Below are 26244 nucleotides of genomic sequence, written 5' to 3' on the forward strand. Positions count from 1 at the left end.
TAGCACTACGGATACTTAGGGCAATTATCTGCAAAAAGCAGAGCCAATATACTTCACTTACAGCCATGTCTGAAAATACTGTGCTAATGCCGCTCCCTGGTCACCACTATTATTCCACTCACCGAAAAAGTCCTGTCCCCCCCCACTCAGACAGTGGTTTCTTCTGCCAGCATATAGTAAAGTACAAGCCAGGAGAAACCATTACGTTGGTGGGGGTATTTATATGAAGAATGGAATACTTGGCAGCTAGAAAACGTAGCAATGGCATCCAAGTAGGGGTTACTTTAAACCTTTCATCTGGGCTCTGCATGCATTGAAAGACTACTTGTCTGTTATCTTGAAGGGGAATGATCAGTAAAACAAAATCAAAATTAGTCCCCGGGTTTAATAGAAGACAGGAACTGTAGGATTGTTCTTAAGTTGAATTTGCATCTAAGTCGGAACAGGTACATTATTTTATTAAAGGCAATTAGGACAGATGTATGTCTCAACATATTAGGCAGCATGGTGTCAGTTACTGTATATAATCCTCATTGTGAGTTAATCACAAACAAATAAAATATTGAGCCCAGACATTCATTAACTTTTGGAGCAAGCTATGCTTTATTATGCAAAACAAAATTACAGCAGAGTTTGTCTTGTCATGAAGGAGTTACAAGATGCATCAGATCAGCTCTTAAGATCACCCACAACCTCAGCTGTGTTTAACAAAAGATTTCTTATGAAATTTATGCAAACCGCCCCCTGCCTCCCATCAAGCCTCCGTCCTGCACACGAGCAAGCAGGGATGCCCCATTCGTATCTAGGAGTTGTCCTTAACTCGGGGACTACCTGTAGTCGAAGTTCTTTTTATAGGGATGAAAAGAGATTGTAGTATAAGTAGGAGAATTTTGGAGGATAAAGTGTTCAGCTCCCTAAAGGTTTCAGAGATTTGAAATAGGTAAAAGTAAGGCTACGTACACACGTACAATAATTATCGTTGGAAATGAATGACTAACAACTGATCATCCGATAATTGTTAACAAAAAAAGTGCACAACGACTGGCCAACGACGCCGATGAATGAGGAATGTGGCTGAAAACAAACGACCGTCCCGGCGGATCTGATTGGGCCACGATTGTTCGCAATCTATTGTGTGTACTGTTGTTCAGTGATCGTGGATTGTTCTGTGATACACTTTCTTCAGCCTAAGACCGGGGGGAGGGGCAGTGGTAAACAGTGGTATAGCCTTACCGCAAGAAAACTGCTTCTTTAAAAAAAAAAAAATCCAGTGCAACACTTTTAAATGTTTTTAGTATTTTTATTATTATAAATGTGCTTTGTAACTTTTAAAAGTATATACATTTTTTTTATAAAAGCCAGTGTATACCTGGTAACCATAATCTCTAGAAAATGTAAAAAAAGTATAACCCCAATCCATTTGTTTTTTTAAACATCTTATGGCTCTATTTTAAAAATACGGAATTTGACATTCCCTCAATTATTCCTGGTGGGAATCAATTTCTGCTATTAAAACACATATACCTAGGAGATTTCCCTGATTAAAAAAAGAGCCCTTAATGTACATGTCCAGCCAAAACATTCTTGGTTTTGGATAAAATCAGGAAAGATTAGAACTATTGTGTCAGGGCTGTTAAAAAAATGCAAATTTTCCCTCACCTACCAGGTAAAAACTTATCAGCAGACAGATAGTAAGAAAGTGAAATTGAAAAATGGGTCAAAATCTACCTACATAATCTAAAGGCCCATCATGGTCACAACATACTGCACAGGATCCCCAGGCGTCTTTAAATACAAAAAAAAACAACATTTTTACATTTAAGGTACATTAAGGGTTTATAGTTTTATATATATATATATATATATATATATATATATATATATATTATTGACTTATATATATATAACTCTTTTATATACACTTTATACATAAGCTCTGCTTCTATAATATCTTTTGTCCTGTAATACCAAAGGAGGTCAACCAAGGCACTTTTTTCAATCACGACTGCTGTAATAAAAGTCACTTTGACTCTTTTCACTGCTGCACATGTTACATAACATCTATATTGCTGTTTGGTCAATGCCACAGATTTCAGTACTGTACAACTCTTTAAAAAAGAAACTGCCATAGTCATTATCAATAACTCTTTCTTTCTCATTTTTTTCCTGGAAATGACAATACCATGCGATGGGCCATATAGATGCGAGTACCCTCAAGACCAAAAATGGCTAACTTTGGCCTACTTTGTGTTATGTGGTGTTTGAACCAAGATATCAAGTATCTGTACAGTACATAAAGTTTAAAGTTCACAGGTGCATTAAATGGGCAATACAGAGGAGCAGAGGTGCCCTGATAAAGTCCCACCAACAGACATAAAATTCTACCTATTTGACATCTAAGACACTACTGTTGCCTAAAGAAAGATGGAACATAGGCTACTGAATCTATTGCACCATCTGTGTGAGCTGTTTCCAGGAGACAAGACCTAGATCTATCATCAACAGAACATTATAAGGCCTAACAGATATAAATGGTTCATGTAGAATGAACACTTTTCATACCAATTGTCATTATAGTGATTTTTCTCTGTTAACAAAAAAATTGGGACATGATTTTGAAGGGCTTTTCTTTACCTGAACCACGTGCTGTTTTATATTGTGTGTGATAAATGTGTAGTAAAGACATTTAAACCCCACATTTTAGTGCGCAATAAGGACCATTTAAATTAATGGGCTGACCTAACACATGAAAAAGGAAGGTATGTTGGCGCATGTATAGGTGTAAATTGCCACATACGTGTCTTTTATAATATTAGACACATAACAGGAACTCTAAGGGCCTTTTAGATAAATGTCCATAATAACATAAGGGATTTTGCTAAAAATACTAAAAAGTCATCCTTTTGTCATTTATTATAAATACGGCTGAGCACTCTCAGCATGAATATCATATAACTGGGGTAAAACTCAACAATATCATACTTGTCAATATGTGCAGTAATTGTATTGGCAGATTTGTTTCTCCCATACAGTCATGAGCAAAAATGTTGGCACCCTAGCATTTATGTCAGAAAATCAGGGCCTGATACAGACAGTCATGTTTGTCTCAGGCAAGAATCTGACGTGTATGAAGGTTCCCAACACCGTTTGTGGATCCATGAAGAACCAATAGGGAATGAGGGCTATACTCCTAGATTGTAAGCTCTTGGGGCAGGGTCCTCTTCTCCTGTGTCACTGTCTGTAACTGTCTGTCATTTGCAACCCCTATTTATTGTACAGTGCTGCATATTATGTTGGCGCTATAAAAATCCTGTTTAATATTAGGAAAAATAATATTCAAGTCAAGGGGGTAATTTAGTTTTTCTATTACTATTGTTATTCATTTTTTTCTAATAACACAGCTCCACTTGAAGCAACCAGAACCCTACAGGGCTATTCTAGTCTGGGTGTCAGTAGCGCTTCTTCCTATAGTGCTGAAAAGTTTATAACATATACTTACTTTATTGTTCACACTATATGAATAATAACAATGTATGCCCAAATAAAGAATTCTCAAACACAAATGCAAGCAGATTCTTTTCGGTTTATTAGACATGAAAAAATAAAACCTTTTCACAAATACACATTAATGAAGAAGCCACAAGCATCTAGTAAACAGTAACATTATATGATGAGGTGATGTGTAGTTCTTACCCAATGGGTCAATGTAAAGGGTTAGTGGAATTGTATGCAAACATTGCATCATTTGTGAAATATCCTACTGCATGAAATCAAGTAGAATAATGTGAAGCTTAGTACAGCCAAGTGATAGCTCACATACAGGTATGCCTGTATTGTACTAAAATTATTGAAGATTATAACCCATGTGCTCCACCAAGACTTGAGAAGCTTCATGGTTTTACTTACCAGATCTATAGCTACCTAGCTATGCTCAAATTGGAAACACAAGGACTACACTGACCACAATGCACTGCTTGACAGTCTGAGTATATGGATGAGCAGACAGTACATACCACAGGTGAGAAGCTGTCATTAGTATAAATGTGTTTTGTGCTGAAATCTCAAGCCACCTTAAACTGATCTGAATTTTTTTTTTACCAGTAGATCATCTAGGATGGCTGCATCCTGAGTGAAATTCCTTGTGTCTTTCATATCAGCACACAGAATATGTATAACAATGGGAGAAACGGCAGATGTCACAGTGTGAGGTAGGTGTAGAGGGAACAGACAACGGGTCTATCAATATAACAGCACATAGCCCAATCCCTCGCAATAAATGGCATGTTCCAGCTGCCTTTCTTGACTTAGAACATGCTCATGCAGCCCTTACTTTTCATTCAACAAATGGCACGTTGGATGTGACTGAGCATTGAATGAGAAATCTGCAGGCCTCTAGTGAAGTTGGGTAAAAAGCAAATTTGCATGGCTACCCAATCAGTCATACTGCTGGTTTTGTCTATTGTGAATTATGCAGATTTCAAGCACATTTAAAGCCTCTATTTTTTCATTTGGGTCATGCAGTCATAACCATAAAAGTATCTGGTCATCATACTAACGGATTTTGTCAGAATAGCAGTAAACTAAAGTAATGAAATCCTTCCAAAGTCTTTACTAAGCTATATTAGTGGCATGGATGTCAATGATGGCAACAGGGTGCTAAATGAAAGTCTTTAGGCTGCATAAAGCTGTTCTGGAGCCTCAAAGCATTTAAGACCTTTTGTCTTCAAAAATTAATTATTTTACTTCTCCCACAGGCTGGCAAAGATCCTTCTTTTAAAGTAAATGTAATACATAAGAGGAAATAAAATATTTTTACCCTGACATAGGCTCCTTGCCTAAAAGCAAGGACTGAGTTCCTCACTAAAATAATGTAAAACTAAAGTGGTTCACACTATGTGGCACTGAGTTTCTGACTGTATTAGAAACTCAAATATATATCTCTATGTAGGTGTGCTGGGGATTAAGGCATGGTTTTTATTTTTTCTCCTTTTAGAATCTCCTGTGTTTTATGGATCCCCTGTTGTGTCTTTGGGCGGTCTGTCATTGCTGGATCATCTAGAATGTCACAATGAATGTAGTTCACACAGCAACCATGACATCTTTATGTAAACCTTATTTTTTCTGCCACACTTTTGGGCATTAAAAGATTGTAAATATCCTAAAAATGATTGTATGGTATCCAAGTGTAGCATGGCAAAACACCATGTGATGGTAATGCTTTCTAATCTCAAAAGCATGATGCCAGCATGATATGTGTTCCATACAGTGCAAAAGAGGAGGATTCATGGGGCAAACAGACCCCTCCCAATATAGGGACTCCCATGACAGCAGACGGTCAGATGTGTGGTGAAGTAAAGCTGACACTTCATTTAGTACCAGCAATATCAACACACAGAATATTTTTATAAGTATACACATGTGCAGCATATTGGTTTTATCACTTAGAACACAGACAGTATATTCTCATAAAGCACAAGCAATTCAGTTTCCATACTCACACCTATTGCACTTGCATATCTTCTCATTCATACATTCATACTTTCTGTAACACAGACATACACCTTCATGCATGTTTTCTCCAATCAGTACATCTACATTTACCAAAATGCACTTACCCTGCAACGCGTTTTAGTAACTAATTGGATGTATGTGACATATAGCCTCGTCCTACTGTTTTGCAAACAATTCTGATAACCTTGGGCCTGATAGCAAATGATGCCATTGTGAGGGGGTTGGGGGGTTATAACTATCACTATTTATAAAACAGCTATGAGTCTAGAAAGAAGAAAGCAGCATTCCTAATAGTTTGACAGCACAGTTTCAATAGTTTGACAGCACAGAGTCAGTAGGCATCATGAAAGGATTTGAACAACACTATGCTTACCTAGTCAAGGACATTAGTTATTAGTTACCACCTCATCCATGCAACATGACAAATACATTACATACAAAAGTATATATATATATATATATACATACAAAGTATGCGTTGATAAGTCTGTGCTCAGATCATTTTCTAGGTTCAAAGTTTAAAAAAAAAAAACACACAAATTCATTATTCTGTTCCAACCATTCATCACAGTGGGATGATTCTCACACACAAACTCTTGCAAATACAATTTACAATACCTATATTACCTCACATATCAGTCATTGGTAAAATTTGATTTACATGTTAGAGCACCAAATAAAGTAGGGGTTTAAAAAAGGCATTTTAAGAATTATCTATTTTGGCACTTGGTTTTCTTTGTAAAACTTTGTAAAACTAAATCCTCCATACCATTCATACAATCCATACCCTATCCATGCCACTCCTAAGTAGTAATCCCACCACAATACAAACATTTTGGGAAGTTGTCTTTTGTTGATAGTTTCATATGCTTATCAATGATCAGTCAGGTTCATAAAGCAAAATAGGGAAATGTTACTCATTGTGTAAACCATGTTAACTAACAGCATCCAATCAGAAATCTTTTATTGTCCTTGCTGCCCTAAACTGATAAAAGATGATGCTATAAACAATAAAACAATATATCCAATGACTTTGGATTTTATACCTGAATATAGTTACTTGTTACCTCTTTTGCTTTCTTTACAATATAGAAGTCCTATAAATATAGTCACACAAGCTTTGAAGTCTTCTAAAGTATTAATTTAAAGTTTGTGTTAGACAAATAAATATAATGGTGAATAAGCCAAAATAATTTGCAATTAACTAATGTTTTTCATGCTATCAGACAGCCTTTTTTCCATGTATCACTCAATTAACTGAGCTGCTTCTTTCTTTGGTCATAATTATGCAACCTCATCATGTTAAAACAATCTTTTCATTTTTTACCTTTATAAAGTCTGTCTGTCACTCACAGATCACATCCACTATTGTATCATCTATCACCAATCATACCAACCTGACATACCACAATTTTACTATCACATTCACTCATCAGTCTCTTACTCATTTTAACATATGACTTTAAAAAGAAAATCTGTTTTTAGAGAAACACAGAGGCTGCCATTGTTGCCCTCTTTCTAAAAAAATACTAGTTCCTCAGCTGTCATTGATCTTATTGAACTCTTTATGAGTCGCTGACCTAAACAAGCATGCAGATTAGAAAGTATGAGTAAAGATAAAACTGATCTGCAGGCTTATCGGTCAACACTTCATTTAGTAGTGAAGCCATGGATTGTATATATTTTTCAGACAACATGCATGCATTTTTCTAAAAGAGAGGAAAACAATGGTATTCCCAATACATATTTACTACGTTTCTCTTAAAGTAGAACTCCACTTTTTTTAAAATACCTTTGAATAGAAAAGGGAAGGATTACAAAATGTTCCCTGTTGGGAACTGGAATAAACTTAATGGTAAAATGTTCCTCCTTCCTGTTGTACAAATTATTCTTTACAATAAGAGACAAGGAGAAGAATACCATTTTTTATATAGAGTAGGTAAAGTTCAGGTGTGTTACCTGAAACGTGAAGTAAGGGAAATTTAGGTGAATACCCAAAACAAAAAAAAAAAACATTTAGCTAGAATTCTACTAGAGTGGGTTTGTCCATGTAAACTGATGTTTTACAGGTTGAACAACTTACTGGCTTCTTATATCTTTGGAGGTTTCTGGTGGTGATTCTAGTGCTGGTCTCAATGGCTCTCTGTCTCTGCTGCTATTTTCATTAGCATCACATAACTAAAATGCAGCATGAATACGACTGAATGTGCAGATTAGAGCTGGAAATATAATAGATCATGCCTTTATAAATTGGCAGAACTGAGAGCGTGAGACCATCATTTAGTAAGGAGAAAACTGGAAACTTTACAGAATATAACACTGGATGAGTACCCCAAGGGATACAAGCCAGGGAATGATTTAATCTATCAACACCCCCACCCCCATAACTGAAATACCACTTTTAGGCAAAATGTTGTTTTGGGTAGAACAGTTTCTGTTAATTTCACACATATGCAGAACAAACAGCCATTCAGATCTGTGCATCTAGATTTTCACCACACATCACAGTATTTTCCTGGGTTCATTGGGGTCCCTGTAGGACAGTTGAAATGTTCAGCAAAGTCTTTTGAGTTTGACAAGGTTCCTATCACTCTGAATTTTGCAGGACTGTGGGGATCCGTGACTAATCCTTCATGACTACTCTCTGGAGTACGTACAGAGCACCATACCTACAACATAAAATTCAGAGAATAAGGTTAGAGACAGGATAAATATCATATCACATTTAGAAACAATTACTGTCATTTAGCTCAGTCAGTATAGGACAGTTCTCTTTTTCACCTGTGCAAATCCCACAAAAAAGAGTTGGTGGTTGGACAGTCCAACTCCAGGCAATCTTTTCTCCTCACCATGTTTCTGCAGCCAAGATTTGTAAGCCTGAAATAAGAATTTGCCATATTAAGTGTTACACTTGTATTAATAAAAGCTAAATGATGAGATGAGATGATATATATGTCACTTACATGATATGCTGCTTTCAGTCCTCCATTGTCTGCTATGTTTTCCCCTAGTGTCTGTCTTCCATTAACTTTCTCTCCATTTACACTGTATGCATTATACTGACTGACCATACACTCAGTGCGGTTTTTAAACGCTTCCAAAGATGCATTTTGCCACCAAGGACGCAAGTTTCCCTCTTCATCATATTCTCTACCTGAATGAGAACATAATAGTGATTGATTGAGCTATAACTTATTGCTAAGTAACAATTAGTAAATACCTTAGGAAATTGCTATATCTTTCACACAATTATTGCTTCATAATATAGGCAAATAATCACTCTCTCTCTAAGAAAGGCATGTTTAAAGACACTGTGCAAATCTTAGTTTACACCGAATCCTCAATGTGGTGTATGAGGTTCAGCCCTAGTTGTTGCTGTAAGACAGGTGAAAATAGGTACTTTGTTCTAAAAGCATCCAAGATAATTTGCCCATTAGAGCAAAGTAGAATAAACTACATTCAACTTGTTGCCATTTTGAGATTCTGACCTGTGGATGCAACATCTTCAAAAATGTGTATATACCAATTGTCTCTGAAGAACAGGGACATTTTTAATACCACACAGGTATAACTGGTAATACCTTTTATTATGTAAAATATCAATTATTAGATGTGCTGGGTGTATTTTTATTAATATTATTATTATTATTATTAATAATAATAATAATAATAATATTTTATTATTATTTCCTTTATTTTCACCAGCTAATTATATCTGTAACACATTCTTCAGTTTTAAACAAAAAACCCTCTTTTCATAACACTGGGGGGGGGGTCTTTAGTTTGCAAAAAATAGCTTGAAAAATGTTTCAAACTGTTTAAAATTTTAGTTTATTTCCCTCACTTTGGGTGAATTCCTCTAGCATCCTGTTTTGTCTCAGGGACAACAACTAAAACGAAATTTCCTCATTGGTACACATTGGAAAAAATACCATCACAGGTTTTAACCCTTCCTTTGTGTATACATATACTTTAGATTACGATTACAAATGCATGCCAGGCATCACTGGGTAGCACATAAAATACCTTTAGGAAAACCTGTTTTGAGGCTGCCATTGCAGCCAACTTTCTGAATATGCTAGTTGCCTGGCTGTTTCTAAATTTACACCTTCCTCGCCTGTAGCAAGCATGCAGAATAAATTCACAACTTCTGATCTGCACACTGTTTAGGGTCAGTGACTGATAAGGCGCTGAAGCTAATGAATCAGCTTGCAGACAGGGAAGCTATAATATTTAGAAGGAGAGGTTAGCAACAGCAATCCCCATATTGTGTTTTTTTAGGTTACAGATGATCATTTAAAGTTATTTTTATTAGTAATTAATGTCTTATAATCCTATCTAACCCTCCATTTCTTGAATAGGATTTATTTCAGTATTATGTCACGTTATGTGCATATTTTGTTTGTTTTTTTTCACAATAAGCTTTTCTTTGTGTTAAAGCTTGGTAACTTTAGCCTAACATGCATGGTTATTTCTGACATTACTTTGAATTACTGAGTTAGAATAACTCTATAGGTAATATAATTCCAGATGTAAACATTCAAAACATTAACATTTACAATTTACCCTGAACACCATTCACAGATTATCTGACTGCATAATTTGCCACAAACCTTGATCATCAAATGCATGCGTCAGTTCGTGTCCCATCACCACCCCAATACCCCCGAAATTTAGAGCCCTGAAGAAGAAAGAGGAAACAAAAGCATGAGTGAGAGAAGGCATGCACTAGAAATGCAAAAAGAACAGCTCTGTGAGACATTAGTGTGGTGGTTTAGATTTTATTGGCAGTAAAGTTCAGTAGAATAGTGGTGAATAAAGTGAATGATAATTTAAAGATTAGGCACTACGTTCTGAAATAAATTTAACTGGAAATGAAGTTATCAACTTTTAAAGTTATATTTATGTCTAATATGTATACTATATGCTGTTGCTTCTGTTTCAACCTGAAACCTTTTTTTCAGGTGAACACATTAGAAGTTGGAGCATGCACATGGTGGATTGATTGCACAGTTAATACCTGGATCATAGAACAGGGGCCCTTTTGATTCAGCTGCTTCCTTGCTTTTAGTGGAACTGTGAAGACTGTCAGTGGCTGGAACTTTTAAAAGCAGCTGGGTGGTAAGAATATAGTGGTTGTTTTATACACTTTCTAAGTATGCCACTGATTTGAATATAGTGATGGGTGTTTAGTGCAGTATATGAAGAGTAAGATATTTAGATGAGCCCGAGTTGCAGTAGATAAAATATATACAAATGATATTTTCATTTCTATCTGTAAGTCAAATGTGGCAAAAGAGCTGTCACCTACACTGTACCATTGAAGTAAATTGAAATCTGCTGACCTATGTTTTAATGTTTTAAACACACATTGAACACAGGTAAACAGCACCCCTGTACACATGTCCTAAGAATAGCCACTGAAATAAGAAATTAATTTTGAACTCCCCACAAACTTTCAATTATGATCCTAACCTAAGTACATTCTGTCCATAACTACACCAAAATGAAGCGGAACTCCAATTTGCAGCTATAAACATTTGCAGCAATATATATTTTGACTTTCCATTCAACCCAAGGTCTCAGCACCTGAGGGAAGTTGGGAAGGGGGTCAGATGGAGCCAGCATATCACTGCAGTGAATTACATTTATCACACATTGTGTAAACTAATGCACACAGCTTTAGATAAATGTGAAGAGACACACCAAATCAGTTCTACTTACTAGATATTAGAACTGCATTAACACAATAAATAAAACAAAAACACTACAGCAGACCAAGAAAGGATTCTGTGTGCAAAGGGTATGGCTTCTGCAATGATTTTGTTTCTGATAAAAAAGATACTGGGTTCATTGAATTCATATGCAATCTGTACAACACAGCAACTTATGTGCCATGTAGCCCAGGAGTGTGTGTCAAAGAGAGTCTAAGGAAATCATTGGGTCCTGAGCAGACAGAAAGTGTGCCTGCTGCAGTGACCTTTAATGAAAGAAGAGGTAAGGGTAAAATATTACAGCAACATAGCCTTAGTTTAAATACCAAAGGATAATTTGATGGGTCAAAAACTGGTGATGCTAAACTTCTTTTATTTCAACTTCGGCATCTTAAGCCCTACTCATAAAAAAGTTTAATTCGTGTTGAAGCATGTAATGAAGCATGAATGAGTTTCCTCCCCTATTGAGATAGATGCAGGGTGGATTGTGGAGGTATCTTGGTAAGGATGAGATTGACAAGGGCCATGGGAGGGAAGTGGAAGGTTTGGTGTAAAGATGAGGATATTAGGTGGAGTGGAGAGGTGTGGTGAGAGCAGGGAGAGTGGTATGTGCAGTAGTAGGAGATGGGATAGTAATGTCAGGAGCAATGAGAAGAAACAGAGTGGGAGGCATGGGAGGTGTCCAGTGTGGTGAAGGGGGTGGGTGGCAGGTGTAGTGGTTGGAGCTGGAGAAGTGGAAGGTGCTGTGATGTAAATGGAGAGGGCTGTCTGCTGCGCAGTGTTGAGAAAGGAGTTTAGGTGTGTGGTGTTGGGGTATGCACTGTATTTATTGGAGATAAGAAGGATGAGGATGGAAGGAAATAGTGTAATTGGCTCAGTAGTGAGAGTGAATATTGGGTATACCGTGTTTCCCCGATGATAAGGCATCCCCATCAAATAAGCCACCCCCCGATTTTTGCTCAAACAATTAAAATAAAGCACCCCCCGCAAATAAGACATCCTCCGATACCTGATACTGTGTGCCTCTGTGTGACTCCTCGATGCTGGCTGCAGTGCAGAGTGAAACTGAAAGTAACTTCAAAGGACAAGCAAGCTGCTGATCCCTGGCCTAACAGAGTCTGTTACCCGGCCGTAGAAGCCAAAAAAAAAGTGACTCAGTGATCAGAAGGGGACAATCAATGGCACATGAGTGATTAGAAAGGGGACAATCAATGGCACATGAGTGATCAGAAAGGGGACAATCAATGGCATATACGGTAGTGATCAGAAAAGGGACAATCAATGGCACATGAGTGATCAGAAAGGGGACAATCAATGGCACATGATTGATCAGAAAGGGGACAATCAATGGCACATGAGTGATCAGAAGGGGACAATCAATGGCACATGAGTGATCAGAAGGGGACAATGAATGGCACAGAGTGATCAGAAGGGGACAATGAATGGCACATGAGTGATTTTCAACAATAAATGTGTACTGTAGTCTTCTTCATGGAAAAATAAGACATCCCCCTGAAAATAAGACCTAGGGCATATTTTGGCATTTCAAAAACTATACGACAATGCCTTATCATAGGGGAAACAGGGTGGTAGGGGTGTTGTCAGGTGCAGATATGGGGGTGTCTGGTGCTATAGTGAGAGATGGAGGAAGCTTGTTATTATCTGCACAAGTACCTACAATCACAATGCCAAAGTGAGAAACTATTACCCATGGCATCCAGGAACTGACAGTTTTCCCAAGTCCTGCTGGAGATCCCAAGCTATGCCCCTATATAAAAGGTACTAGAGGGTGTAACAGGAGATGATTCCACCGGTGGGAGACAGCTGGACATCTCCAAGAGGAGGGAGTTTGCAAGCTTCTAGAGCTGGGGTGGACAAACTTTTTGACTCAGGGGCCACAATCTGAAAAAAACATTTTACAGAGGGGCCAGGCCGATGGGATAGTGGGCTCAGGGTTATGCCATCATGACGCCACTGGACGTGAGCCACTGAGCCTGCCCACTCTCCCATCGCAGGCTCAAATCTGAGGGGCAAGGCTCTGGCCAGTGCGCCCCCCCCCCCCAGCGGGGTCCTTCTCCTGACCCTGCTCGGGATGGCACCGCCCAGAGCCGTGGATTACCCAAAGGGCCAGAGAAACATCCCTATTGGCCCCGTATATGGCTCGCAGGCTGTAGTTTGCCATGCCTGTTTTAGAGCACAAGGGTGTACTGCTAGGCTTTGAGGGAAGATGTTAGTGCCTGCCTTTTCCCACAGCCTACACATGACAGAGGGTGGGGAAAATGGACTGGTTGTGGATGTAAGTATTGCAGAGCAGCCAGGAAAGAAAGTTAGCTGGGGGTAAACAGCTTGGTAATTAATAAGACCTAATGCTGCTGCCAAAATGACAGCTCACAGGTGCTTTATAGTATGGTCACTGAGATGGCACCTATAGGCACGTACCTACCTTCACTAATGGTACACTTGGCTATGTTGCAGATTTTCAAGCATGCAGGTATCCAAAACTTTTAAGTGCAGAGAATACCTCCTCTTCCACTTCAAGTTGTATTTGTTTTCATCAGCCCACTCACCCTTACCCTTAAAATGTAAGAGCCATCAGGAAGAACCACAGTGTGTGGTAGGGAAACATGTATGGATTTGTATGTGGTAAGCTGAGCTCTACACAATATGGCGCATGGGTTGTGCAGTGTAAAGTTAAAACAAAAAGCCACCAAGAGCCAGGGTATTTCATTTTGCATCCCTTTTTTGACAATTATCTCCACTTTTTGGCAAGTTTGCTTTTTTTTCAGTTTAGGTCTGCTTTAATTTAATTTGTTACACTTATGTACAATATGTTGGTGCTATATAAATCCGGTTTAATAATATTATTATTATTTAAATTATATATTATATATTTAATTATATTATTATTTATAATAATAAAACAGGGTCACATGTTTTAATATTTACAGTAAGCCTGTTTTAAGGGGAACATTGAGGCTGCCTTTACTGTCCTATTCTGAAAATAATAACTGGCTGACTGGAATACTGACCCTCTAGCCAACAGTAAGTATATTCTTGTTTTAGCAGGTACGATTTTGACTACAGTCCAATCATGATAGTTGATGACTCCATAATATCTATGAGGGAAAGCTACTTAGCTGAAAACCTAAAAAGGGTCTTGCAGCTTCTTGTATAAAACCCTTCTTAATGAAATAAAAAAAAAATCAGGCAGAGAAAAAAAGACAGTTTGTGCCATCATCCACTATTGTATTTGGACTATTGTATGTAGTGATTATTCTGACTACACTTGGTTTTCAAAATGTTATGGGGCTTCAAGTGATTCTGTGTTGACAGGGTTACTTTACCCAATAAACAATAACCTTAAGATTATAAAACCTGACTGTAAAATTACCCTAATTTCTAACAAAGGTCCAACCCCTACAGCAACATATTTCTCCTATGAAATTATCTCATGTAAATCTACTGGAGTACTGAAAAGCCGGAACAATATTATTATATTTTTTAATCATGTTGCTTAGTTTTTATATTTATATGGATTTATTTTAGTAGTTTTGCTAATAAAAATATGCTGAATGTACTATTTAGAGAAACACGTATTGATCTTATCTCTAACATTTTGAATATTCTTAACATGGGGAAAATATTATTTTAATATATGTATGTTTAGAAAATGTAAAGATATTGCAATGGCAATACATGCTGCTTTCTCTTACATGTATAGGATTAATGAATTGGCTTGAAAGGTCAAAATACATACTTTGGATGTGTAGGAGCATAGAATGGAGCCTGAAGTATGCCTGCTGGAAAGACGATTTCATTCTTATTGGGCAGGTAATAGGCGTTGACAGTTTGTGGTGTCATACTCCATCTGAAAAATATTAGATACATAAATACCTTTTCTGTGTCTCAATACATGAAATCCATAAAAATAATGCATACAGTATTGGCAGGTGTGCTCAGATTATTTTTGGGACATAATAGCTAATAATCTTCGCTTTAACATGTACTTCTGTCTAAAACATGTAAAAATATATCTGCCAGTCTATTTTGTAAAGTCAAAACTACAAAAGCACTCTTACTGTTCCCGGTTAGGTGGCTTTCTTAATTGTTCAGCCATCAATTTGGCTGAGAAATTATAGAAGTTCAACATGTTTTGAAAGAAGGAATCCTCGGCTACCTCAAACTGTGGGGAAAAAACAAAACAAAACAAATAAGTATTACTGTCATAATCAGCTCATCATTAAATCTTTGCATTAAAAGAACTGATTTTATGCTATTAATATCTCCTTACCCCATCATACACCTCATCCAGTTCTTTTGTGTCCAGTATGAAGTCAGGAAATCCAATCATGTCATATATGGCATCTGCCTAAAACCCCAAACAAAGATTTTTTAGTAATTTGTGTAATTATACATGGGCATTGTCATCTATAGGCATGTTCCCCATAAACCCGTTATTCCTAATTTTCTAGAATCAGACATTCTCTTGTGGGAATCTTCCCGGTCTGTGTGTTTTAATAGCAGTAATTGATTGCCCCCAGTGAATGATTAAAGGAATGTCAGATTCCCTTTTTTATAAATAAAGCACTTTGTATTGCTCCCTAATTAAAAATCAGTTTACAAGTGCCTTCCAGTCCAGGTCTAAAAATTAAGTTAAAAACTTGGTTGATTAATTGAGAAAAGACAGAAAGTTCTGCTTTCCGACACATAAATAAATAACTTATAGACTTAAAAGCAAAACACAACACCTTCTCCTTAGCTGCTCTCTTAGTCTTCTCATCCATCCATGTTAAACCAGTTAAAGTGAATTCAAAGGCTGCTCGGATTTCTGAGATCATCTGCTCTGCCTGAAAGAAATTAAAGTGTGAATCACTGCTGCTTCTGAACACAATTACCAATTATTTCAGGTGCTGCATCCTAACATTGGTACTTACAATTGTTTTACTGTTTTTATCAAATGTTGATTTAACAAACAGAGATCCCAGAGCAAATCCAAGAGTATCATCCGTATTGGATAAACAGGTCTGCCAGCGAGGGGTGCAGGACTGAAACGAGGGGAAAGATAAAGAAAAAATGACAGTGGCAACAGCAGGAACACTGTTATGAGTGATCAGAAATAGGTGGAAATGACACTGTAAAATGGCCCATACACAGCCTGTATTTGCATGAAATCCATGGTGGTTAAAATTAGGCCATATCATTTTTTCAGTACTCACATGCAGCATTTTGGAAACCTTTTGGATCAGCTAATGATAATCTCCCTATGCCCATGGAGTAGGAAGCAAACCTAAATCTACATTCACCATAAGAAAATAGCAGAAGCATAGTAATGTGATCACAGATCTGTCACAACTCATTACTATCAGAGATCCGCCATTCTGTAACTCAAAAAGTAGCTAAAAAGTGTCCCATCCTTCCTCCATATGAAGTGTAATGCTGTATAAACCTATTTCTTTTTTATCACTAACAAGAAGATAGGAAGTACATCACCATTGCAAATATTGCTTCAGTGTGTTGGCGACTGAGTTGAATAATGCTGTGTGATGGGATCCTGTTGTAATAGAGGGCAGGTAAAGGTCTGACCACCTAATTTTTCCTGTGACATCTGTTTTCATTTTCCCACCCTAAACAGAAACAAGTGACCCCAAGGCATTTTGGTAAACTGGAGTACAATCATTTACCAGTCATATTATTTAGGTTGTACAGCTTTTAAATGCATAATGCCTCCTCATTATGGCATTGAATTTAAAATGTAGCTAAACTTTATTTAGAAGGATGGAAAGTATTCCAAATGAATTACAAAATGGAAGTTATTTAATGAATTCTTGTTTTACTTTACACTGTTGCTTTACAGCAAACCAGTTGCAAGTGGAAACTGATGGAAAATTGCCTTTTCAATAAATATTACCTTTTTTGCCCCATACAGTGATTCAAGCAGCTTGTCCTGAGCTTTCTCAAAACGCGAATCCAGACTGGGTGACATCTTCTGGACCAGATTCCAAATCAAGTAATTGTTTAAGATACTAGAAGTTGATAAAAATACAAAATATCAGGATTATAGATTGTGGTGCTGTGGGATGAAGAAAAAGTAAGTGCCAAGAAATAGGCCTTATTGAGAAGTAATGACTAATTTCCACAAAGTGAAATCAGTAGGTTTTAAACCTTCAGTACTTTCTTGTCATATAAAGACTCATGTCCAGGGTGTTGTTCTGTTTGAGTATTCCATTCCAGTCATTCAATACTAGGGGCAAGCCAACAGGACAAAGGCATGTTATGTGCAAACAACGTGGGGTAGCCACATATATGAGGCAATATTTCCTGCTCTCCCTATTTTCTACTGATCCTATGGGAGCCAAAAATCCTTTCTGGGGAAGATTGATTTCAGACAAAGCGTAGTCCCACATAAATCATGACTTAGTTACAGAACATAGTACTAAAGATAGCCATATCTATTTATATTTCTTTACACATCATACAATAAGTATTGCAGAAGGGGGAAGTCTTCAGTGGGGTATCCCAATAAATTTATCATAAAGTTTCCAAATCAGTGGATTTTGGCACTGGACATTGGTGCTAGTGTGGTCAGTTAAGAGCATCCTTGTGCAAAGATGAACATGCAAACCATGGGTTTGCATACAAAGGAGAGGTATAGTGGTTTAGGAGGATTTAGTGTAAAGGTTGCTGAGTGTTTATTGTAAGTAAAAGTGTGAAAGTTACAGGGGTATTATCGTGAGGTATAATGTTAGGTTTTGTGGCAGAAACTTCCAGTGCAGATAATAGAGGACTGAAGGATAATGCATGTGTACATGCATGTCCTCTTTTGGATGTTCATGTAGATTACAGTAGGACCAAACTTTACAAAGGCACCCTAATGTAAAAGTGTGGCTATACATATGTCTTTTTAAAGTGCTAATACTGGTATTAGACAAAAAATATACAGTACTATAGAAAGTCCTAAAGTGAAACTGTCACCAGACCGTTAATTCCGACAAACGTATTCCTAATGGTTATATTAAAACCTATTTATATATTTATACTAGTTATATTAATACATTATACTTTACGCATGTTTATTACCTGTACACTACCCCCCCATATGTAGACATCCAATAGTTCAAAGAATTCATAGCCATCAAAATCTTTAATGCCGCCAGCCCCATTGTTCCCCTTATCTCCTCCTCTGACAGGTAAATAATAGTTTATGTAGGGCGGTGGGAGGATGGGAGAGGACCTTGGTCAGCACAGTAATTAGCTACTTCCATGAGAGGAGAGGGATATGATGCACAGAGTGAACTGTACCGGTGAACTGACTGCCTCGCTATTAGCACCATTATAGGTCACTGCTCGTGGGTGGGAGAAAGGTTGGGGGCTCTGGAAAGAAAAACTCTTCTGTGTTAATACAAACATGTATCAGACATGTCTTGGGGAGGGGGGGGGGGGGGAGGGGGGCTTTTTTAAGTGTAAAATATAAAATTAGTTATTATACAAGTACAGATTTACGAAGATTAATTTAAGAAGATAATTATGAAAATGAACATTTTTTTTTCTTACACTGGGTCTGTGCTGTTTACAAGGTCAGACACCTGCTGTAGATATTCCTTGCCATATACAACCACAGGCTCTGTGTCATTAATCTCCAGGGGTGACAGTGCAAAATTCAAATAATCCAACCATTCAAATGCAGGTGCCAGACTCTGCAAAAAATACAAGCAATAAAGTATACATGACATACAGTGTGTATGGTTGATACAAGTTAGAATTAATGCATTTCTTCCACTTAGATTTTAGGTGTTTCTTTTCTGCATTTTTAACATAAAATATCAGACTGTTCTCATTAGCAATGCCTCTCAGGATTATTTACAGCATACCATGTTCAGCATGTGTTCACCTGTAAATCAGCAACCATCATGCGGTTATAGATTTTTTCCTCATCCCGACGCTCATCTTGAGGAACTGTGAGATTTGCCAGCTGGGTCTCAAACTCCAAAATCTGTGCCATTTGCACTTCAACAGAACCTATGGAACCCCCGAGTAGTAAGCCAACGTCCACCATGTATTCCTGGTATGCAGCTAACACCTGTAAAAAAAGAGAGAAGACAGTAACACCCACCCCAAATAAAGAAAAACTTGGAATAATAAAGAAAATGGAATGAAAAATGTTTTAATATAATAAACATTATATAAATAATTTTAATATAATAAGTACTAATATAATAAACAGTTAAAAGAAGATGCTGATATGAATTATAAATTGACTAGTGCCATCTGTAAAGGTTCGTTAATAATGGCATGCAATATTGTCCATTGATGAACCATGTCACATTGCAATGGTTAACTGCTTGACTACAGCCAGGCAAATGTAGTTTTTTACAACAATGTTTTATGACTGATGTAATCAGCATCAATCATAACATTGAAGGATATACATCAAGGATAAAAAAAAGGTGAGTAATTTTCCACACAGGCTTGCCAATCATCCTTTTTTACCTGAAGAAGCGGGTTTACCTGCAAAACATGTCAGTAAAATTGTGATTGACAAGTGTGTGGATAATTGCTCACATTTTTTAATTTTGATGTATATCCTTCAATGTTATACTCATACTTTATGTACTAATCTCAGGGCAAAGTGTTACTAGATATAAACTAATTGTTGGATTTTTTAACTGATAAAGATGTAGCCACAGTAACTCCCTACTCTTGAACCCTCTCCTACCTCTTTAATCTTTGTAGGGATGGATTTCTTTCTTTACATGTAACTAATATAGGGACATGACTCCAGTAAATGTTACAATATAGTTACATTGTCCATACATAGAACATATAGAGAAGTTATATTCATATTAAACAAAAAACAAAACAATTAGTAACAGACAATTAGTGAGAGTATAGACCAATTACAGCAATACTGTAAAAAATAAATAAACCTAGAAGCAAACATAGTTCTTCCCAATACTTGTTTGTGAATTTTCAATGCAGATTGTATGTTTCTGAAAGTCATTATAAAGCAAATAAATAATGCAGGTCCACACATGATGAAATTATTATGAGGAACTATAATACCATGTTTATCTATGGGAGCAAAAGGGCAACACATCTATCTTCCAGTTGAGAATTCAAGCAGGAAGCGAAGTACAACTTAATTATAGATATTGATTTTTTACAACCATCTTCCTCAAACTAATAATTCTTATATAATATGGAATAGAAGCTTGCGCACGGTAGCTTTGATAGAATACATGTTGCACTTGATTATCATTATTATTCAGGTCTCAAAGTGTTACATGCAAATAAAAATGTAAAATTCTCATTTCATTCCATTCAGTGAATAAGGTAGTTCTATCTTTTAAAGTAAAACTAAAAGATCTTTCTGCACAAAACAAAAGTTTTATAAGCATAATAGTGATAAAAGGAATGATTGATTTCCTGCAAAAAAGTGAACTGTGGATGAGTTAAATTGTCTGACAAGGTCAGTTTGGTACATTCAGCACATAGACCATAACTGTTGCCAATACAGAATATAAACCATAGACCATCTAGAAGGTGATAGATGTATATTTATTTTGTAAAATAAAAAAATGTACAATTTAAATCAACCTAATAATATACAGCTTATACACATTAAACCTTCTAAAACACAAACTACAATATGTAACTAATAATTAAAAGTTTTAACGTCTGGCTCTATATATGTACGAATAAAAGCTATTCTGACAGTAAATATACTGTGACCTCTGATTTTAAGGGTCGCCACAGGCCAGCTTTTGCATTAAAGTAGACTTGAAAACAAATATTCTTCAGAAATGGTATTTTGCCAATTATGCTAAGTGACATTAAACCTAGCATTGACAATAGCAGTGTAACATTGTGCAGTTAATAACACCCAACTAGGACAGAACATAATGACTAACCTTTCCATTAGTTGTCTTATTTAAATAATAATCTCTTGATGGAAGAAAGAGTCCAGACTGGTCGACCTTTGGAAGAAAGCAAGTGCAGTAAAATAAATTTCTGGACACATAACTATACAAGTGCTTTGTCAGCCTAATAAAAGCCTAACTCCCCACTCCCTTAGATCATTCTTGGCACCTTAAAAAAATAAAGGGAGGATATATACTTACCTTTTTCTAGGTGTTTCTCTTGTGGTAAGTGGACACCAAAATGTAGCTGTGCCACGTGGTGCCACTCTAAGCAACATTACACTTGTTGGTTCAGGCCAGAAGTTGAAGCTTTAACAGCCTAGTCCTAAAACAAGTGGGTTGTCTGATGCTGGGCATCATTAATTCCCAAAGATAGGCTGTACTGGATCAATGTGTCTGGATGAAATAGTGTCAGAGATTGAGGACTTTTTTTATTTACAGCTACAGAAAGAAGGGTTTCCTTTTTGGAGCTTGCAAAAACTCGAGTCATGCTTTAAAACAGGCCATCAGTAATCTCTATAACTGTAGGCATTGTGGAAAAAATGTATTCTTAAATCTTAAAGCAGAAGTGTGAAAGTCCTTGCAGCTCACACCACTCCTTTCCCCACTACCAGAGCAACTAATCTGTAATTGCATTCGAAAATTAGAATACCGTTAGGCAGCTAGGCCATGGCACGGAACTGAAGAAAATTGTTCTAGATTAGAAAATGACTACCGTACTTTTCCCCTGAACTCTGAGTATGAATTGTGCCACAGTGGTTGGAGTATCTTCTCTTTTATGGAGTTTTCTTGGCAACTATAGTGGGGTTGTTTTCTAGGTATTTGTTTATTTTCCAACCTTTACTGTTCAGAGTCACTTTTGTGTAGTTCTTTACAACATATCTCACATATTCTCTAATAAAAATACTTTTTTCTACAACAATACCGAAAAGCAAGGTGTTTATCATGATCATAAGTCACAAACACATTGGCTTTCTTTGTAAATAATGTAACAGCACTGTTCAATCAATGTGCTAAAAAGTGACTGATTCTGTTGCTACAATGCAATCAATCAGACTTAATTCAGCACCAGAAAAAGTCTCTTCCTGAATAACATATTTACTGTAGTAGATACACCTGGTCAGCAATATGATAAATATTGATATATATATGATAAATATAAACCATAGTAAAAAAAAAAAACAGTAGTAAAAAAAAGCATGCAGATAGGGTCAGTAGTTCTTCCAAACATCAGCATGGGTAACATGGTGTGATCTAATAAACTGTGGAATAAAGGAGAGGAACAAATAAGTTGTGACCCATCTCACTTGTCATCAGAGTGTTCCACTTGGAATGGCACACGTCTCTCCCATTTTATGAATAGCATATAAAATGCAGGAGAATTGTGGAGTAAACACATGCTTCCACATAGAGAGTGGATAGCAACATCTCTTCTCCATTATAAATAGCACAGTAATTGTAGGTTAACTATGCCTATGTGTCAGACACATATTGCCACATATATATTTATATTGTTCTTATTAACTTAATATATGTTGTCATATTTTGGTCTTGTCTGATGTAGATACCTGGATTATGTTGCTATTGGAACTCTTGGAGTCTGCGCTTACAAAGACACTGAAGAATGGTGTTGCCCGGTACGTCCCTGAGACAATCTTTAGCACAGCCATGAAGTTATCCCCTCTCCAGGTACCTGAGATATTCCAACCTCCAACCTTAGCAGACACAAGAATAGATTATTGTTAACAACTTGATTAACGTTATCAATTTGTTAAGATTAGAACAAAGTTATTACAATGGTCTACAGATGTGTGTGAATGCAAAAACAGAGAAACCGAGACATCAAGATATAATGCACTAATAAATTGTGAAACACTCTTGTTAATCCTGTTGAGGAGATTTCACTTTCTGTACTAGATACACAGCAAGAAGTTAGATTAGATCTCTTCAAAGCCTGGGCATATGGATAAGCTTCACTATTTACCCACTTTTTTAATATTTCCTAAAAACCTCCATAAAGCTGTTAGGACACATCTTTTATGTCTAGTACCTGGCTTTTACCATTTATTACAATGACAATCCATAACTGATTTGTATAACACAGCAGAAACAGTTGTCAAAATACAGATGCTTCTGCAAAAATAACATCTGCACACTAGCTGAGTAAATAATGCAAATACGCTGTTTCCCGAAAAATAAGACCTACCCCCAAAATAGGACCCAGCATGATTTTTCCCTATTTTTGAGGATGCCCGAAATATAAGCCCTACTCCGAAAATAAGCTACAATATATATAAATACATGGACAAGAGGTGCTCATTTAAGGAAAGCGCTATTCCTATACATGAGAAATTGGGGCCAAACAGGGTATATGTATTGTTTTATTACTTTTATTATTTCATTCATATGACAGTTTAATAACCATTCCTCCTCTCTCCATGTACCTACTATTTTGGATTGTTTTAAACATTTTTGTTTATCAAATAATACCAGGGGGAAAAAAAGATTTTTTTTATAATTTACAGGTAATTTTGCCATGCTTTACACCAGAACATAATTTTAGTTCAATTTTATTAACAGAAATAACTCTATCATTACATCAGATAACAAATGAACAAAAAATAACAATGCTTATTCCTTTTGACTAGCAGGTGAATTAAACAGTGGATACAAAAGTAACAGTAATGTTACTTTGTATTTCTCTCTGAACATGTTTTTAAACACTGTGTCAGGTTTAAGATGTCTGTTTTTTTTAGAGCAGCAGCTGAAATAAATGGTTTACTTACACAGCAACATCCAGAAGGTATTGTAGATAAGTGCAGGATGCTGAGTGTCAGTGTGATAGAACGGGTATACTACACATGCCCTCATAACCTATGAGAACTTTGAAATATACGATTTATTTGTAGAAGGCAGATGGCTTACTTTGTGAGAAAGCAAACAGATTTAGTCATGTAATTACTATCCCTTCTCATAGGAAAGAGACTAATGACTTCATCTACAATGCTGTCTATTCTACAGCTGAAGTGTTTACAACTTTATTTCCAAGGAAACCTGTCATTAGAAAAAATGAATGCTGCTATTGCTAAACACTACTTTTAAAAGGCCAGTTGTCTGTTTGTAATTGTGACCCTTTTGCTTCAATTCTTTGATTCACTGATCTGAGATAAGTGTGCAGGGAAAGTAATTTTTTTCTGCTTCATCCAAATTAAACAAAAATTGCCTTTGGCCATTTTCTTAACTACCATCTCATGCATAAGTTCTCTAGCACCTAAATAAAAGACCAAAATCCCAGGTAAGGATTTACTTTGTCCTTTCATCACTACTGTGAGCCCCATCCTGGTGTTTATCCTATTCTGCACGTTATTAAGCAGGTATCTTGTGCCACATCATTAGTTTCACCATGTTCATTCTTTTTCACTTTACAGCTTCCTTTTTTAAACAAAATATACATTGTAAAGTGGTGGTTTTGGAACATTAGTATTGCCTGCAATCAACATGGTATAAAGTAGGATTCCTGTTTAAATGCCTTAAGCAATATTATCTTATCATTAGCCCATGTAATGTCAGTTATCAACAACTGGATATGTCTCCATAATAATGTTGGACAAGAAAATATTTGGCCTTCCTCTTGCAATTCTTCAGAGGTCTAAAGCTGCGTACACACTTCCAATTTTTATCGTTGGAAATGAACGACGAACGATCGATTGGGCAAAAATCGTTCGTAAAAAAAGTAACCAACGACGCCGACGAACGAGGATAGTCGTTGGAAATGAAAGACCGGACCGGCGGATCGGATTGGACGACGATCGTTGACCATCTATCGTGTGTACGGTCGTTCATTGATCGTCCATGGTCTGAGCATGCGCGGTGAACGAACGTTTGCTCACTTCCTGTGGTGCACCTCACTTCCTGTATCGTTCAAACGATCGCATCTATCGTGTGTACAATATCTGTGAACGATCGTGTCGGTATCTGTATGTACAGGATCAGTGCTATACGATCGTTCGCAGATATCGTGCAGGATCGTTCGTGGTTCGTTTACCAACGATAATAATTGGAAGTGTGTACGTAGCTTAAAACCCATGACAAACATCAACTAATATTGACAGCCTTCAATTCAATAATGGCAGGCAATTCTTACAATCTGGATCATTGCCTTTTTATTTAAAAGTGTATGGGCAGTTTTATAATCCAACACATTTGTTTCTAATTCCTAAGCATGAGAAACAATTGAATTTCAAAATAAGACACTGTAAGACACTGACTTAAATATTTTTTTAAAAATAAATTGGTTTCCTCTAAATGGTGGGTAAATCCAAAGATTTACATATCTAAAATATGACACTGGATTTAATGCAATGCTTCATATTACAGCAAAACCTATACTCACTCCAAAATCTTCTATCAATCAGTTTAATGTAGAAATTCTCCTGCCTTGGACAAAGCTCATTGTTTTTAAATGTTCAGTAAAGGCTTATTGCAACAAAAGCTGGCTTCAATTGCAGAACTATGGAGAAGCAGAGATAGGGTGGTGCTTCCAGCCCGTGCTGATGTGAATCTCCCAGCATGCAAGTAATATGGAGTTGGGATATTTACATGATCTGGAGATTTTTATTGTCGTTTACATAAAGAATAGTCTATTTCTTATGTTCACTTAATCAGTGTCTCTTACAATCAAAGCCATATTAGAAGGACAGGGGTTGTATCGGTAGATGTAAATACCTGCTAACATCATATATGCTTTGACATGGTAATGTAAGTTAAGTAATAATTTAATTTACTAAGTAAATCAATCTTTTAATTTTTGGCAGCTCTAGTTAAAATAATACTTGGTGCTCCTACAATGAAAGTTGCTGTGCAGACATGTCCTGGTATAGAGAGACAAGACTTCCAAAGCCTCTCATGTGTTGAAAACCAGTCAAATGCCCCTCAACATAACTTCTAAGAGACTACCCTGATGCACATTGCCTAGCCATAGTTCATTTGTTTCTCTATCCACTTTTAAAAATGAATGGGTTTTTTGCTTACACTATTTTATTAAAAAATGGCAATTGTTTATTAACTTGTTTTAGTAAACTAAATATTATTAATTTGAAATT

General features: G+C 36.5%; 1 protein-coding gene and 1 long non-coding RNA gene across 2 annotated transcripts in view; one reads left to right on the forward strand and one right to left on the reverse strand.

Moving 5' to 3' along the window:
* Positions 1 to 3563: 3563 nt before the first annotated feature.
* Positions 3564 to 26244, reverse strand: part of ECE2 (endothelin converting enzyme 2) — a 38900-nt gene continuing 16219 nt past the window's right edge. The window contains exons 6-19 of the mRNA XM_072408384.1: positions 22711 to 22857; positions 21134 to 21199; positions 19114 to 19302; positions 18777 to 18919; positions 17134 to 17248; positions 16160 to 16270; positions 15974 to 16072; positions 15517 to 15594; positions 15305 to 15408; positions 14983 to 15093; positions 10125 to 10192; positions 8475 to 8665; positions 8293 to 8388; positions 3564 to 8180 (exon numbers count right to left, since the gene is read on the reverse strand). Coding sequence (XP_072264485.1) covers positions 8004 to 8180; positions 8293 to 8388; positions 8475 to 8665; positions 10125 to 10192; positions 14983 to 15093; positions 15305 to 15408; positions 15517 to 15594; positions 15974 to 16072; positions 16160 to 16270; positions 17134 to 17248; positions 18777 to 18919; positions 19114 to 19302; positions 21134 to 21199; positions 22711 to 22857 — 1695 coding nt within the window. The 3' untranslated portion in view covers positions 3564 to 8003. The remainder of the gene's footprint in view (positions 8181 to 8292; positions 8389 to 8474; positions 8666 to 10124; positions 10193 to 14982; positions 15094 to 15304; positions 15409 to 15516; positions 15595 to 15973; positions 16073 to 16159; positions 16271 to 17133; positions 17249 to 18776; positions 18920 to 19113; positions 19303 to 21133; positions 21200 to 22710; positions 22858 to 26244) is intronic.
* On the forward strand, positions 14012 to 23039 carry LOC140328626 (uncharacterized). The gene is made up of 3 exons (XR_011920316.1): positions 14012 to 14267; positions 17152 to 17232; positions 22707 to 23039. It is a non-coding gene; the product is annotated as an uncharacterized lncRNA (long non-coding RNA).

The sequence above is a fragment of the Pyxicephalus adspersus genome, chromosome 4 (genome assembly GCF_032062135.1).
Source record: "Pyxicephalus adspersus chromosome 4, UCB_Pads_2.0, whole genome shotgun sequence".
Classification (NCBI taxonomy): Eukaryota; Metazoa; Chordata; class Amphibia; order Anura; family Pyxicephalidae; genus Pyxicephalus; species Pyxicephalus adspersus.